Source organism: Phalacrocorax aristotelis, chromosome 8 (assembly GCF_949628215.1).
Source record: "Phalacrocorax aristotelis chromosome 8, bGulAri2.1, whole genome shotgun sequence".
Taxonomy (NCBI): domain Eukaryota; kingdom Metazoa; phylum Chordata; class Aves; order Suliformes; family Phalacrocoracidae; genus Phalacrocorax; species Phalacrocorax aristotelis.
In genome coordinates this window covers 16,685,164-16,702,132 of record NC_134283.1, presented here as the reverse complement: position 1 = coordinate 16,702,132, position 16,969 = coordinate 16,685,164, and the positions used below count along the sequence as shown (strand labels likewise).

Below are 16,969 nucleotides of genomic sequence, written 5' to 3'. Positions count from 1 at the left end.
CTTACTTCCCTACTCCCTTCAATCCTGCTACAGCCCATGAAGCAAAATGCAACCCGAATGACTGAGCAGCCAGTAAGATGAAAGGGGGGAAACTCCTTTTAGAGTCTGCTAACAAAAACAAACATGAATTGAGCAGCTTTTTAAAGGCCAAAGATTTAGCTTAACCTTTCTAATGCAGGAATATCATACACGCAGTGATCGATCAATCAAAAGATCACATGCTTACAGTACACTGAACTGCAACAGGAGCAGAGGATCAAGTATTTAAAAAAAAAAAGGGGGGGAAAAAAAAAAAAAGAGTACTGGACAAACCTATCTGAAGTTCTCTGGCGCCCAGCGGAACACAAAGGTATTTCCTAAATCAAATAAGGAATTAAGGATAAGTTACACTCTCAGTAAATGACAAACAACTATTGAAAATGAACTTCAGGAAGCGGCCAAAAACATTTTTATTCACAAATTAAAAAAAAAAAAAAAAAACAAACACACGGCCTACCCTTTCCAAGCAACTTTTCCTGCTTTAACAAGTAGGGACTTTCTGACCCAAAAAAAATTGTTAGAAAATAATTCAACAGATCTTCCCTCTTATTATCCTCCACTTACTGAAATAACTAAAATCAGCAGAGGAAAGTAGACTGGACACCACTTCCACAAACCTGGATGGATAGATACTTAACCTAAAATTTACTGCAGCTATGTGTCCACAGAGAATGGTACCAGCCTTGCTTCGCCTCCAGGAGCACACCTAAAAGCACATCTCTACATGTCCTCCTTCCAGCTTTCAGGAAGGGCAGATGGAAGGAAAAATTACTTTTCTTAAATTTTAACATCTGAAAAATCTTAAGAATTCTTAATATTAAAAATTCTTTACTGATAAAATCCTGTTGCAGGCAGAGCATGCGAAGGGACTGTTTATTTTCTATATGTTTTAAGTAAACATTGAGTGCATCTGGAGTCTGGGATAAATTATCTTTTTTCCAAAACCACATGTAGCAAGCAGGACCCCAAGATGGAAAAACATCAGGAAAAAAAAGATAGTTTTCAAGGTTTTACTTTGAAGGTTTACTATGGTATAGCATGCCAGAGACTGGCAGAGTTTGAATACTGTTAAGTTCCGACAGCAATAGCTGTTGCACAGATACTTTCCTAGTTCTGTGTACACACTTAACAACAAGAGTAACAGCAGATATTCAGCCACAAAAAACATGTCAAGTTTAGAGTTTCACACCATAGACACAAGCAGTAATTTGCAATTGTAGGATGACAATCACTACTTCAAACCTCACCTTTCTTCGCCTTCCTTGTGAACTTGAAGAGTCGCTGCTCACACTTTCTCTGTGGTTCAGGTGGGCAAAGGGCCTGGCTGCTCCCCAAGACTCTAAATAACGTGTCATCCGAACAGATGCTCGCATCTTCAGCCCATCATTAACTCTTGTTTTAGGGAGATGATTATTTGATGTGCATTGTTTGGACTAACAGAAAAAAACACTCATTTACAAAACAAAAAAATTATACAAATTACAAAGAAATGAAGGTCTGTGTACTTGAGTAGTTTAGGACTATACAGTCTAGCTATTTAGTAGGACTCGAACACATATCAGCAACATGTCAGCTAACCACAATTCCTTTACCTCATTTAATTAATGTGAGCTCCAGCAAATCATGAGTTAATGAATTTGCTTCAGCTGCCTTTACAAGTCTTTGCTTGTACCACAGCAACATTCAAACTTCCTGGCTTATTACAATGATGCAAGAGGTGGCAGGATCTTACGTATAGATACAATTTCCTCGCAGTCAGCACAACAGCAGGGGAAAAAGATTCCCAATTCCTGAGCTAGGGCGTATCAAAACAGTGGTTAGGAGAAGAACCCACAAATTACAGACTCGACATTAGATTATACCCCTACACCACAGGTGAAGTGTCAGGCAGTAGAGACAGGATATAAGGAAATGCTTTTGTGGGTCTACAAGGAAGCTAAAACTGCAGAATAAACCAATACATCAATGACTGGTTAGCCTCTAACATCTCACAGGTATCTTCAAGTGAACAGGGACCATTTTAACAGACTTAGATCTTTATTCTGAGAATATATGCTGTGTACATCTAGGGGGGTTGCAGTGTTGACTACGTAAAATGTGCAAGAAAGAGAAGATTGAGTTCTTGCTAGTTAAAAGTGGCTCTATACTGTTCCTTCCTGTAAAGGTCCTGAAGGAAACAAGTTTGTCATTTTCGTACTTTTTCCTTTTGAAATATTTTACTCATCAACTACAAGCCAATTCAAAATCACAATATTCCAGTTACCAGGCTCTAAAGGGGCAACCAACAGTTGCTAACTTGACACCTAGAGAAGAAAGTGAATCTCACATCTAAGATAGTGAGGAAGAAGATGTCAGAAGCGATTTTACAGGGAATATTTTATCTGAAAGCGCCCTCACAGTACAGGTATTCTTTCATGACTTCATCCCACCTTTGGGCCTGGATTTGAGACACACACACTTCTTGTAAATAGGTAGTCAAATATGTATTTTTATTTTAAGTGGACCACATAAGAGGCTTCAGCATAACACTTATTACCTTCAAGCTAATAGACGTATCATAAAACAGCAGGACGTGCTTTCAGATCTGAAGTCCCACATCCAACCTACTCAGAAGACTCATACCATGCTTTAATTCTCTCCCTGAATAAAAAAGGTGTACACACCACAGACGCCTACACACTTAAAGTGTATGTATATATTTTAATAAATATCCATGTTTAAAAACATACACATACCCTTGGATCAACCACTAAGTAGGTTTTGATATTCATGGATTCAAGGTAAGGATCCCTCAGGTGTCCGTTCCCTTCTTCTACTTCATAAGCTTTGCCTAGGTGATTTAATGTTGCTTCAGTGATGTGTACACGGCTGAGAAGGGGAGAAAGAACAAGAGACCCAAACACAGGTCACATTAAGCATTTCATTTACATTTCAATGGCCACTGCTGACATTTCTGCTTTTCAGCCATCTAGTGCTTTGGCAGCCAACTGCAAAATCCTGCCAGTACTTAAAACCATATCTGCAATCCTTTACTCCAGTTCTTCATCACACATCTTTCATAGCAAGTATGCTAAAAAACACTTCCCAGAATGACACAGTATAAAATTAAATTGAAATAAGCAGATACATATAAGAAAAAGAAGAAATGTGATCAAAGGAGATCTGATGACAAGACAGACAGACTCACAAGCAGGTTGTTTCAGATGGCAAGAGCTACAAGAAAAGCTCACAAACAAAACACAAATGAGGACTCTCTCATGCTAGAAATCCACAAGGGGAGGAGGTGGTTACAAAGTCTGGACAAAAAAAGCTGAAAAAGGCTTTTTGTCACCTAGAAGGATAATTCTGAAAGTCTGTCTTTTCTGACTGAAACAGTCAGAGGAGAGCATAATACAGCAACAACAGCAACACACTTCTAAGGGGAACAACTAGTATTTTTCTGTACCCATTCACACTCTCCCTTAAGCATTACTTAGGTCAGTATCCCCAGTCACATAGTTCCATATAAATTATAACCCATGCCTTTCCACAGAATTTCTCAACAAGAGACTTGAGTGAGTTCATAAAATAGTATTTCTTTTCTTATATTCTACTTTCTCACTGTTCATCTTCCCACAGCATTTCTCACTTTTCTTTGGCACAGAAGGGTTAAACACTCTGCTGTCAGTTCTACAACCCTGTCAGCACAGAGCTGGGAATAGACCATTTCCAGAATGGAAGCTGACAGTGTGCAGTACTCCTCAACTACAGAGAGCAAGGGGATCACTGTCCTATCTGCCTCTACTTCCTTATGCTCCATGTAGGTTTGCCTGAAGATAATTTAGCCAAAACAGAAACCACTGGCTGTGGCTTCCCACAAAGAAAAAAAAATCCTCAATACTTTTGGAGGCAAAAGGTAAGAGTTTTGGAATATAGAGGATGCATGTTTTTATTTGTTTACTGCTAACAGTCTCAAAAAAAACAGTTTTTTTTAATTGTTACCTTGACTACACAGTTTTGCAATTGAGGTGAAACTTCAAATCTGAAATTTTAAAGCTTGCTTTAAAACATCATTTTCTCCCATAGAGACTGAGGCATGCTGTGTAATGTCTGTATTACCTGAGCCTTAAAACACAGTCATTTACTGCAGCAAGTTTTCTGTGGTTTTCCACTTAATCGCAAAAGGCAGTTCGCTATCCACCATTTTCCATTTTACCAGTCTAGTCTTCCTCCCTCCCATTCCCCAAACCACACACTGCCGTAATATATTTCAGACCTTACTGCAAACTCCTTTCCACTGAAATTACTATGCCAATGATGTCTCAGCAGTTACTAATGCTTACTGGATTCCAGAATCAGCACATATGCAAAAGCTGCTACCGCTAAAGCTGCCTCTCAAAGGCAAGCTGTAACATGCACTATTGCACTCACCATGCTAGTATAGAATACCTAACATATTGCACTCATTTTCCTATGCTAACAGGCCTGAGAATAACATATTCTGATCTTTCGGGCATATACTTATTAGAAAAAATTAGTCATAAATGCATTTTTAATTTTGTTTTTATGCTAGTCCTTTCTGCTTTACTAGCATATTACATTGTTATGAACGCAAATAATTTTAAAATCAGAAAAAATATTAACAAGGATACTCTGGCAATGGAAATAAAATATGCATAAATCTAGAAGTTTCCTGCATCCTATAATGAGTCTTTAGAATTCCTTCTTTTACAGAAACCCAAAATATATATACTCCCTGTTTTAAATAAAAACCTCAAACTGTGACAAAACTTCTGCTTCCAAAGGAGCAGGACTAGCTAACAACATTGGAATGGGGAATCTCAGACACATCATTTTTCCACAAAGCAGGAACCAAATATAACATTTGCATAACGAATGCAAACCCTTCCTCCCTGTGAGGCTCAGTCTTCCACAAGTGGAAGGTTTCCTGTGGCTAATTTTGAAACACATGGTAAGCAAGTGCTAGATATTTATAGATATAGGAAGTATTAAGTGTAGTGTTTCAGAATCAACATGCCAACCTAAACCAGCTTTATTCTTTAACAGTTTATCAAACACAAGCACAAAGAATGTAATGGAATAATTGAAGTTTTCAAGATTAGGCAATGGTCCTAAATGTGACTCAGTAAAGTATGTTTTTGTGCCATATTCAGAGTCCTGTTGTTTGCTTTACCAACAAAAGAAACTTGACAACTATGTACTCTTGTTTAATCATGCTGAGTCAACACACTAAAACACTTAAGCCTGGACAATATTGCAACTGTTAACCAGGCTCCAATTAGTTTTCTTTCTGTTTCGGTCACCAATGCAAGAAAATAATTTTATATTCATATCCCCTTATCACTTTGCAGAAATTAATTTTTAAGTTACAAGCATATACCTAAAAGCTGTCTGAGGCATAGAAATAAAAATAAACCCTATAGTGTCACTCGTTAGAATCACTTTCCCAGAGAAAGCAATACTTTAATGCTTAAACATATACCCATATGAATACCATTTAATTAATAAGTACTAATTGGCACAGACTACCAAGAACCTACAAAATGAAGATCTCATTTGGAAATGGAAAAAAAGAAACTCTTAATATGGTCTTTTTTGGTACAGACAACCAAAAAACCCCAGTTTCTTAGCTAAATTCTAATCCCCAAGTTCAACTTGGGGGGGGGGGGGGGGGAAGTATACTTTCCTAAATGAGGAAAATACAAAATGCTGATTTTTTAAAAATTTCTATGTTTGTCCTTTTCAATGAGCATCTTTAAAAAGGCAGCCTGAGTATCAATCTCAGACCCAAACTTCTGCAGTGCTGAGCAGCACGTGGCAAGTTACATTACTGTTTTGCCTCAGCACTTCCACTCAGGACTTTCCTTCCCGTTCTGCCCATGACAAATGCTATACAGAGAGAATATGCGACAACCAACGGCTCCAAACTCATTGCTTGGGTGCTCCTCGTCAAGCTGCATTTTGTGTTGTGTATTTTGGGGCGGGGGGTGGTAGTGAAAATAAAGCTAATAAAAATCAAGTGGGACTAATCAATATATGAGCAGAAACACTAGGTAAATATGCAGCTTTGCCTTGTCAACATAAGTAGCATATCTATTCTTTAGCTAAAATTAGAAATATAGTATTATTCCTGTGGACACCATGAGTTAAGTCAACATAATGCACTGCTGAAGACGCACAGGTTTCTCCAATGAAGGGAAGGTCAAGAAGCATTGCTTACCTAAGAATAGAATTTTATAGTTTATTGAAAACAGAATCAGAAAATATTAACATTTTACAGCTCTGGTAAGGACACATTTGTCCTATTTCTATCAACCCATTATGAGGATTTGTGTCACAGCACAGTTAGAAATTCCAGACTCATAAACCAGGATTACGATAACCATGATGACAGAGTGAACCAGCACTGACAGGAAAAATCCTCACCCAGGTATGCCCGCGGACTCCATGCGGTTCGCTAAGGACACATCATGAGACCAGACGTCATACTGCCACTTCCGGAGGCCAATCACACCACACAGCACGTTCCCAGAATGAATACCAACCCTCATGTTGATGTCCACTCCTGTGGCTTCTCTCACCTGCCTATGGAGGGAGGAGGGTATTAGATTTACACTTTTGATTTTTCTCTCCTCCTTCTGAAGATCTGTTAATGTTTAGTCTCATTATACACTTAGTGCAAAGACAAATTTACAACCTTATGCATAACTATCCAACTACAGCTAATAAATACACATTTAATGTTGTCAAAAAAACCTAAGAATTACTTTGATACATTAAAAAGTCTTCTGTGCCATACTTACTTTATTGCTTCACACATGTCAAGTCCCATTTTAACACAGTTCCTGGCGTGAACCGGTAAGGACACAGGTAAGCCTGAGACACAGTAGTAACAGTCTCCCAGGATTTTTATTCTCATGCATTCATTCTCCTGTGAAATTACAGTAAACATATGTAAGAGGAAAAACTGAACTGAAAGTAGGCTAATGACACCAAAACTAAGACTTGTCTATATCATTCTGAGAAAGTCAGGCTTCATTCAATCATTGTTCAAGCAAAGCTTACTTCTCTTTTCCCACATCCAAATGCCTGGATGTTGCTCACTGGAGGGTAACAGAAATTACCACTTCAAGCATTTCTGAAATCAAATCATCTTACTAATTTCTGACTTTATTCTTGGAACTGTGTGCAATTAAGAAACTATAAATAAAAATAAAACTATCACAAAAATTACCATCTAAAGGATGAAATCTACTTATCTATCCTTTTAATCTTGGTCTTTATTATAGGCACCTGAATTATAGGCAGCTTGTTCACCTTTTCCTCAATTTTGCATGGCAGCCCCATAAGTAACACTGTGCAGTGTTACAAAACCTGCACAGAATTTAGGGAGAAATTAGGAATTAGGATGCCCAACCTGGTAGCTTTGCAGAAGCAAAATGGGATTTTTTGTTTCAAATATGACTGAAGAAGTTGGCACACACTACAGTTTGCTATTGCTAATAAAAAAATAGGCAATACTATCTGGCAGCAGGAAACTTTTGCCTAACTGTGCAACAGAGGATACTGCTGCCCATGACTGCCTGGAGATAGGAAAGAGGAAGAGCAAAGAGCTCCCCGTACTGTCTTTTCTTTAAACATTACTCAAGAATTTTAACTACAAAGGTTGCAAGCAAGCCAGGCCTATTTCTGCAAGGGTGTAGAGTGTTTGATGAGTAGAGGTGGCTTCATTTGGGCCAGCTGACACATTCAGCTGCCCAATCCTCCCTGCTGTGGGAACAGCCCAGCAATTCTTCAATCAACTCCAAAATCAGCAATTTACCAAACTAAGCTGTTCTTCCTCATCAGTCAAAGCCTTAAGAGAACATTCATCATCCTCCACCATCTTAAGCCATCCAGTAGGTTGTCAGCATTGGAGCAACGACAAGCTTAGATAGCCCGGTGCTTCAGTTTCAGAGATCAGCAGGGGAACCTAGTCCTAGATTAGAGCTGTCAGACTTCAGTGTCCAGGTTAGCCATCGACTTTTATTAGGTAAATTGGAGTCTACAACATTTTTACATTATGGAAAAGATGACTAAGAATACTCCCCGGGAGAACAAAAACAACACAAAAAGTAGAAATCTCTTCTTATGGCTCAACCACAGAGTTGTAAGAGACCTTGACTCACTAAATCCAGACATTCTTTAAACAGTGCAATTTGCAGACAGGAGCGAGAAATTAAAATATATCACTTAAAATCTGGAATCTTTTCTATTTTTGTATCTGAGGAACAGTTGCAAAAAATGATGACGTCTTTAACCTCAGCTTCTACTTTGGCACTTAAAGCTCATGGCAAGTAAGATGACATGACTTACTCTGTGTGTTCTTAATAGCTGCTTTGCAACAAAGTTACAATACAGTTAGTATGACTCCCTTATTTGCCAGTACTTAAAGTTTTAAGAGGAACTGAATTCATATAAATACAAAGATTAGCAAAGTAATTCAGTCAAAAATGTTAACGAGAATTTTAGCCAGGTTTTAATCAGTGATATATTTAAAAATTTATCCAATGACATCCACAAAGGTTTAATTAAAGCAATTTCACTCCTCTGCTATATTTTAGAATTTCCCCACTTTTTCTGAAGAATTTTTAGAATTTCACAAAAACAAGATTTTCCAATTCCATTAATTTTCTAATTTTCATTCCGTATATCCAAATATAGTCAATTATGAAATCAAACCAACATCTTTAAACCATGGGAAGTTTTGATAGGTAGTCACTAGACTTGACTCATGCTTTACCAATGCTTAATTCCTAGAACCAGAGTTTGGGTCAGTATTTGTTTTTTGATGTCACATAGAATGTAACAAAATGCAGTGTTTTAGAAGATAACAGAAATCACCACACAGAGTCAATCATTCAAACGTGTATGATACAGTCCCTGTAATCTGAGACCTCAAAAACTGAGTTTGCGATTACAGTTGCAAAGAAATTAACCTCAAGGCAGCACTTGGAAGTTGTAAGAACAACTGCCAGCCTGAAGGGCCAGTGGTGAGGGTATGTCTTAATAGGGACCATTTTAATCCACTTCCCATTCTTACAGTTTTCTGTAAGCATCTATTACTAATTATTACTCCTGAGCTAAACAACTCCTTGGTCTGATGCAATATGACTGAATATATTCATTTAAGTGTGCCTGAGAGTTCTGCATTTGTAGATCCAACAAACAATTCTAAGCAAACACAGCAAAGCTCCTCAATAGAGCTTGTATACAGTACCTCTTACAGCCCTATTTAATCATTTATTCCCATCAGACAATAGTTAAGCCTCCAGACTTGAATTGGAATTACAGTAAAAACTTGCTAAATTTCCCTTTTTTGTTTCAATGTTATTTTGCTGTTTAGTTTTAAAGACAGGGCAGTCTTCCCTTGTTGACTTCAGAAGCACTGACACCAACTGCCTTCTGTCTTGTGGAAAAGACTTCTTTTTCCAATGGTGGCCTTTATCCCTACTGCACAACAAACTGCAGCACCTACCTTTGCAATCTGATCAAACTTTCCAAAAAGTTCATTCAGCATCACTACTAGTTCCTTAGGAGAGCAGTCACTGGCAAGTTGAGTAAATCCTACAATATCTGCATAAAGAATGCTAGACAAGAACAAAAGGAAAAAACAACATAATTGAAATATTAAGATATGTCTATTCCACAGTCAGCTTAATATTAAAATGCACTTAACAGAAAGCATCTGTCTCTTTGGAAAACAACTCCAGAAAAAAAGGGTTAAAGTATCTCATCTGATTTAGAAGACAGCCCATTAGTTCAAGACACATTATCTTCCCACAACAGGAAAGCAGCTCACTTCAGCCTGAAAGTCTACCTCCATATTTTAATTTCTCTGGACCACATAGACTGTTAAGAATCAGCAGCTTATATTAATACAATTACTTCTAAAGTTTCCACTTACCTAACATTTTGGTGCCTTTTTACATATAGGCTGTGGAAGTTGTTGTCATGCATTTGCCTGTTATCATTAGTTTCCTTTAGTCGCTCTATGATTGCTAGCTTCATTTCCATAGAGATATGAGCTGGCAGTATGGATAAAAGCAAGTTTTCCTAAAGAGGGAGAAAAATTAATGACGCAAAATTCTTCATGCAGCAAATAAAATTGAAACTGTAGGATTTTAGTCTCTGCAAGAAGGAATTAAATAAAACACCTTTATTCTAATAGCTTTTGAGTAATGAATGTTAGGTTTTCCAGAAAAGACTTTTACATTTCTGTTCTCAAAATCACCAATTTTACAGTTAAGTGAAGGTGTTGCATATTTTTTTCTTCTGTTTCTTGTGACCTAGATGTGACACCCCTCTGTAACCATGAAACACACAAAAACTCAGTATTCGGTACTACAATTTCTGGATAAATGAAAATTTATTTTGTCCACCAATCTCAGTGTTATGTTAGCATCATCTGATAAGGCTTCTGGTAAAAGCTTATATTCTATAACAAAGTATCTGTTCAGTATTAAAAACCTTTTGTGAATTCTCAAATGCTGGAAAAGCAGCAACAGATACAAGAGTGTCAACAACATGCTGCTATAGCTTAAATGAGCCAGGAACTGATGCCCCTGAAATAAAGTCTTTTGAATGGAGTGAGAATACAGACTCTTCAAAAACCACTTACATTGTTTGACTATTCAGTGCAGTGTTTTACACTGGCTTTGACTTAAAAGCCTGTTCTTCAAAGATGACCCTGCTAAGCTCTTGGGCAGAAGAGGAAGACAAAAAAAAAAAAAAAAAGAGTACTTTTAACCCAGGAAGGGCTCTATTGCCCCAGAGACAGAGTCACCACAGAGGAGGAAATGTTCTGTGGAGCAGCTACAAGCGGGAACTTTTTCAGATTACATTGGCAGCAAGGTCAACATATTGTACAACTGAGTAAAATGCTGTCCCTTCGGACCAAATCTTTGCCCCCTTTTCCTGAACACCCAATGCAGCAGTACAAAGATGGCAGTAAGCTGCCAGGGTTACTTAACCAGTGCCTGCCACCAAAAAGAAATGCCTTGGGATCACAGTGGGAAGAGGGAGTCCTTGAGCATCAAGGACTGGCCCACACTAGGTGTAGACAGCAGCTTAGTTTGAGACTGCCCCCAGAAATAGGAATACCTCCCTTTCCCATCCTCTAGCATTTTAATACTAGGAGACTCAGCCTTGGGGAACAATTTAAACTGACAGCAGAGCCCCAGTGAAGGTAACAGGGCCAATTGAGGCTGACACATTACACAGTTTAAGGAAGTGATGATGAACCCCGAACTGCATTTCTCACATCGTTTTCACAGAGAAAAAGTGGGTGGCAAAAAAAAAAGACTCAAAATTGTGTGACAAATTAGACACAGATGAAAAGAAAGCTGTCCATAAGACTTAAGCACATCTACACTTCAAACAACCAACCATAAAAAAACAGCCATGCCAGTTACCACATTGCCCAATGAATGAGCACACACTGCGTGTGTAAGCTGATCAGATGTTTCCCTGGCTGCTACATGGGAAAATTCTGCCAGGGCTTTCATGCACATTTGTCATCTCATCTCACAAGATTAGCATCAGAGGACAGATCACACTAGCATTGTGGTATTTTCTTCTTTTCAATTTTCAGCCCCTTCCTTTTATCTAATAACTGGTAGGCAGAGAACTCGGTACACATTAGCCTTCTAGAGCTGCTGTTCTTCACCCTACTTATACCAGGATAAAAGAGGAAAGGCACCCTAGTTTCAAGCTTTGATACTTCTTTACAATCCTTCCTCAGTAAGAAATTTATGTTCTTTGCTTATTCTTTATATACACATATTTTAATGTTCTTTGCTTATTCTTTATATATGCATATACATACATTCTTTATATATGCAGTTTATGGAAATAACGATGTCATACTCAAATACTGTAATCTATTATACAACTTTTTTTCTCCCTTAGGCTCCAATTTTCTCCTTCTAGCAAAAGAAAAATAGTTTGAGACAAAAAAATACAAGAACAAATAATACTTTAGAATTCAAAACAAAAAAAAGCAACCAAAGGAAGCATGAAACAAACAGCTGAAATTACCTTACAAGTATTTTTCAGGGCATTAAAGATATGTTCTTCTAAGTTACCTTGGGCCAGTCCCAGTAACATTTTATACTGGGGAAAAAGTAACTAAAATAACTGGCAATTACACTCCTGTTACAAATACTGTGATTTTCACATAGACAAGCCACAAAGAACAGCTTCCTCCCTTTAACTTCCTTCTTTTGTTACAAATGGCACAACATTTATTTTTGACATTAGGTGGGTATCACAAAGATTGGACCAAGACTTTCAACATGCATTAGTCACCAACCTTATAAAATTATACAGACTTCAGAAATGAACAAGCAATTTATAAGCTGAAGTAGTTCACTCACTTGTTGTCTCTTTTCAATCTTCAATTTCATTCGGACCTGAATGCACTTTAACGTGTATCTATACAAATCCCATGAAGCAATCTGCATTTGGCGTTTGTGGAATGCACCCATCAAGTTACCACAAAGAAAAATGACAGCATTGGCAAGTAGCTGCAGAAGAAGAAAAATATTTACCTACTGCAGAACAGTCATTGATACTTCACTAATTCACATACTAGTCCCTTAAAGACAATCAATCTCAGGCCACATTCAATTTTTATTTTACCCTGTCACACACTAACACACAGTGTTGCAATTAGCCAGAGCGTAGCCGGGAAATACAAATGAACCTTCACAGTCACGGGCATTCCTGTATGAATGTCCAGTAGTATAATGAAACAGAAAATTCTGCTATATCATTTAACATTTATGTGCAGGCACCAGTGATTGACTTAGGGAGAAACCAGTCTACAAACTCATGCATCAGCATGCTGTGTGAAGTCTGACACACACCAGCATCAAAAGAGCTGAGGTGCTCCTTTGAACACACCCTATTAATACGTGTTGGGAACCCAGAAAGCACCCAGTAGCACTCCCAGGCCCTGCTGACTCCCCAGAGCAGCAACAGCCCTTTTGATCCACCCTGCAGGCAGTGCCAGGTGAAGTTAGACAGACCCATCTGAAACAGCACAGATTAGGAAGAATGATTGTGACAAAGTTGGTCGTATTTTGATTAACTTAGTTAAAAAATTAAAATAATAATTCTGCATCTTCCACTTAGGTCAGAAAACCAAAATGCATTACAGATTAAAATAACTGCAATTTTTTGAAAAGCATGCAAAACACATTGGATCCAATTCCATGAATTTGGAACGTCCATGTGGAAGTCTGGAACTTATCTAAACAGGATAGTTAGGCCAATATCAAATGGTAATATGACTAGGGTACTTAATTACTTAACCACATAGTATTTCCTTACCTGCAACAGAATTGATTCCTTATTTTCCTGAGAAGTAAGGCTTACCACAGTGCTTAGAACAGTAATATGGGAGAGAGCAGAAAGAACACTAACTGTGACAGCACCTCTCATTCCAAAGGGGAGCATGGTATAAACTGTGAAGATTATGAATAGAAAGAATGGCACCTTTGGAAAGAAAGGGAGAATGACAGACAAAAAACCAAATACACATTATTAAGTGCCTGCCAAAAATCACTACAGAACAAAGCAGCACGATTCTTACTCGTTTTCAGGCTGAACAATTAAATATCAATGTTTCAAAAGCACTATTAAAAACATAAGAACCATGGTAGTCCTAAAACCTTTGAGGGAATTAGCAGCTATAGGCTCATAGATATGTTATTTGAAACTGTCTTATCAGCTTTAAGTTCTTCAGTTGTCCTTGCCCTTCATCCTTAATTTATCCATTACACCTGAAGATACACTTTGTACATCACATATCAGGAACAGTATGTAGCAAGGATAGCAATATTACATAGCATCAGATTTCTCACCTCCAAGTTATTATTCTAACTTTAACATCGCATGTGATATGTTTACTCTATATTTGATAAAAACAAAACTCCAACCAATACTTCCTGGTGTTGACACATGAGAATAATCATCAATGCTGGTAACTACATCTTTAGCTGCACAGATTTTACAAAATGCACAATGGACCACTAAACTGCTAGGGATCAGAAGGAGGGTCTATAAGACTTAAATCTGTATTTATAGATTTGTTATAGTGTTTAGCTCATATGTATGGAAATTAACAACCCTGATCAGAGGAAAATATTGCAGTGTTTCTGGCTCAGCTCCATCTCATCACCACAACTCAACTTGTGCCATGCCAGATGTGAGCTTCCTTCAAGGAACTCAAGGCCCAGACTGAACCTAAATGTTTTGCCAGAATAGATAGCTTGGTTGGGACAACAATAAACAAACAAACATGCAAATGAAAGTTTTCATTCAACAAAAGTAATCTTTTCGTGTTCACCTTTACTATTTTAGCTGGACTAAAAGAAAAAATATTTTTCTGCCATGCATACAACCCTTATCAGACCATGTTCTTAACATTGTGTAATAATTTTATAAGCATGGACAACCAAAGGTCATACCTGCCTTGAAATAGTAGCTTTAATTAGTGGTAAATTCATAACTGGAGATAAAGTCTGAAATGAAGTTATTCACTTTGGCTTTCTAATCTAGGGTCTCCTTATATTTTAGACTTCAAATCAATATTAATGAATTATTACCACATGACAATGACACAAGACATTGGCTTGCAGCACTGAAAGCAGCAAAACCAAATCCTGCTTCGTTACATGTTTGTACTTAAGAACAGTAAATTTTGTTTTTTCCTAAGGTAATAGCTTCTTCCTTAAGTTAAAAAATACTAATAGCAACTGTAAATACATGATGCTGGATCCAGGCCATAATAAAAATCAGATTTGGTTGTTTAACTGATAATTTATACCTTTCTTCATTTTAAATAAAGAGGGGAAGGGGAACAGTTAGTAAAACAAGATAAAAAGTCATTTTTATGTAATTAAAAACTCTTACTGTTTACATTATGAGAGCTTAGGAGGAGTTTCCTACAGATTATGATATTTTTGGCATCATGAAATCGCCAGTCTTCCGATCAGAGATACTCAGCAATGAACCTTAGCCACACCCAGCTATGCCAGGATGTTATCACTAATTCTTATTGTTCACTTCACCTCTCCCATTAATTTGAAAACATGCTCCCTAGGGCACACCCAGCTCTAAAGTCCTTTATACATTTCTTAAACACCATTTCGACGCACATAAATTAACAAAGCAAGTATTATTTACAAGAAATTATCTTAAAGAACTATTCATAGTAATTAAGCTTTAGTAAAAATCTTAAAAATACAATTAAATGACAACTTAAAGATGCAATTCCCGCATAGATTTAAGCAGTTATCCAACATTCTCAGCTGAGCTGTATTTTCACTATAATAACGAATACAAACTAAAATTGACTATAAGAAACCAATAAAACCAATTTAGGAAAGTGAACCTAAATCTCAAGGAAAAGTTAGTATGCAGTTATAACAGTCAGAAAAAATAAAGTGCATACACACATTCATATATACTGATTACCAGTTCTGTGAGAGTACTGGCATGAACAAGATATACATACCTGTTCCCACAGTTGATAATTTTTTTTTTCAAAAAGAGACACATATCCTACAATTAAGAAGCAAATCCAAATCGTAACTCCAAATAATGTTAGCCACCTCCGAAATAGGGATCCAATACATAAAAGTAAGTACATGACTGCAAATATGACAAAAGCAGCACATACTGCAATAATGAAGGCAAGATGATAATGTGGTTCCTGCAAAAGAAAAACAGTGTGTTATATTGGGTTTAAATATCCCCGTTAGAAAAAGTGGAAAATGTATCTATACTGTCCTGGAAACAGATTAGCTAGCTTTAAAATATGCTAACCTGAGTTCCTACCTGTGGCAGCATGAACACTTCCTGACATTCACACATACAGAGGTAATATAAATACTGTTATAGATACCCAGTCTACCCCAGCTCCACCATTATTTCCAAAATTAGTGGGTTTGGTTTTGTCTTTTAAACGGAGGTTTAACTATGCTATATTGTACAATGCAGATGTACCCAAAGAAATGCATTTAAGGAGTTCAAGCTTTGCGGAAAGGGAGCATAACAACTCTTTTCCTAAGTTTTACAGGAGATGACTTGTAACATGCAAATACTGTTGCTACTTCTTTTCTTTTTTAAGAAATAAAAGCTAAAAGGGACATAAATGCAATTGGTAAGATTAGATTTATTGCTGAAAAGACTAAAAGACACTTCATCACGAAACGCAATATTTGGAAAGCAGTGTTATAAGGCAATGAAGAATTATAACAGCTCCTTATTACATTTTTACAACATTATCTTCAAATCAACTCCCCATTTTACAAGCTATCAACTGGGCTGGCTTGAGGAACACCTAATCTCTTTACAGAAAATCATATTACACTACACAACAAAAAATTCTTTAAGCTGCATCTTCCTACACCTATAGAATCCCTGCTCTTTGCTAACTAACTATTGATTCAACAGATCACCCGTTGTACTGGGAGACTGCTGTTGTGTTTTTTCTTAGTGGAAAAAAAAGGAATTAATATTTACAAATCCCTAAAAAGATCACCTTCAGGAATTCATAACCAATGAACCTATTATTTTACATTTCTTCAACGACCCTAAAAAGAAAATATAAGAAATGCAGGGCATTTTAACTTACGTTCTTGTTCCTTCCTTGGCCCCTTTATTACTTACTTATTATCATAGCCACCATTTAGTCTAGATTATGATTTGTTCATAGCATATAGGAAGGAAAGAACAATCATTATGTGTCTGACAACAGTGTCTCCTCTTTTCCCTGTCCCTTCAAAAACATACACAGCATTACATACACAATTACTTGATTTCTTTCAGCACTGCAACTTTGACACCATGTAGCTCAAAGAATAATTTAGCCAGAAATGTT

At 37.1% G+C, this 16,969-nt stretch overlaps 1 protein-coding gene across 2 annotated transcripts in view; it reads right to left on the bottom strand.

Moving 5' to 3' along the window:
- Positions 1-16,969, bottom strand: part of ADCY7 (adenylate cyclase 7) — a 64,896-nt gene that overhangs the window by 16,709 nt on the left and 31,218 nt on the right. For both annotated transcript variants that reach the window (XM_075101576.1, XM_075101577.1), the window contains exons 3-12: positions 15,602-15,799; positions 13,414-13,578; positions 12,456-12,605; positions 9,986-10,134; positions 9,557-9,668; positions 6,843-6,970; positions 6,466-6,624; positions 2,775-2,907; positions 1,287-1,472; positions 313-356 (exon numbers count right to left, since the gene is read on the bottom strand). In XM_075101576.1, the coding sequence (XP_074957677.1) occupies positions 313-356; positions 1,287-1,472; positions 2,775-2,907; positions 6,466-6,624; positions 6,843-6,970; positions 9,557-9,668; positions 9,986-10,134; positions 12,456-12,605; positions 13,414-13,578; positions 15,602-15,799 (1,424 nt within the window). The remainder of the gene's footprint in view (positions 1-312; positions 357-1,286; positions 1,473-2,774; positions 2,908-6,465; positions 6,625-6,842; positions 6,971-9,556; positions 9,669-9,985; positions 10,135-12,455; positions 12,606-13,413; positions 13,579-15,601; positions 15,800-16,969) is intronic.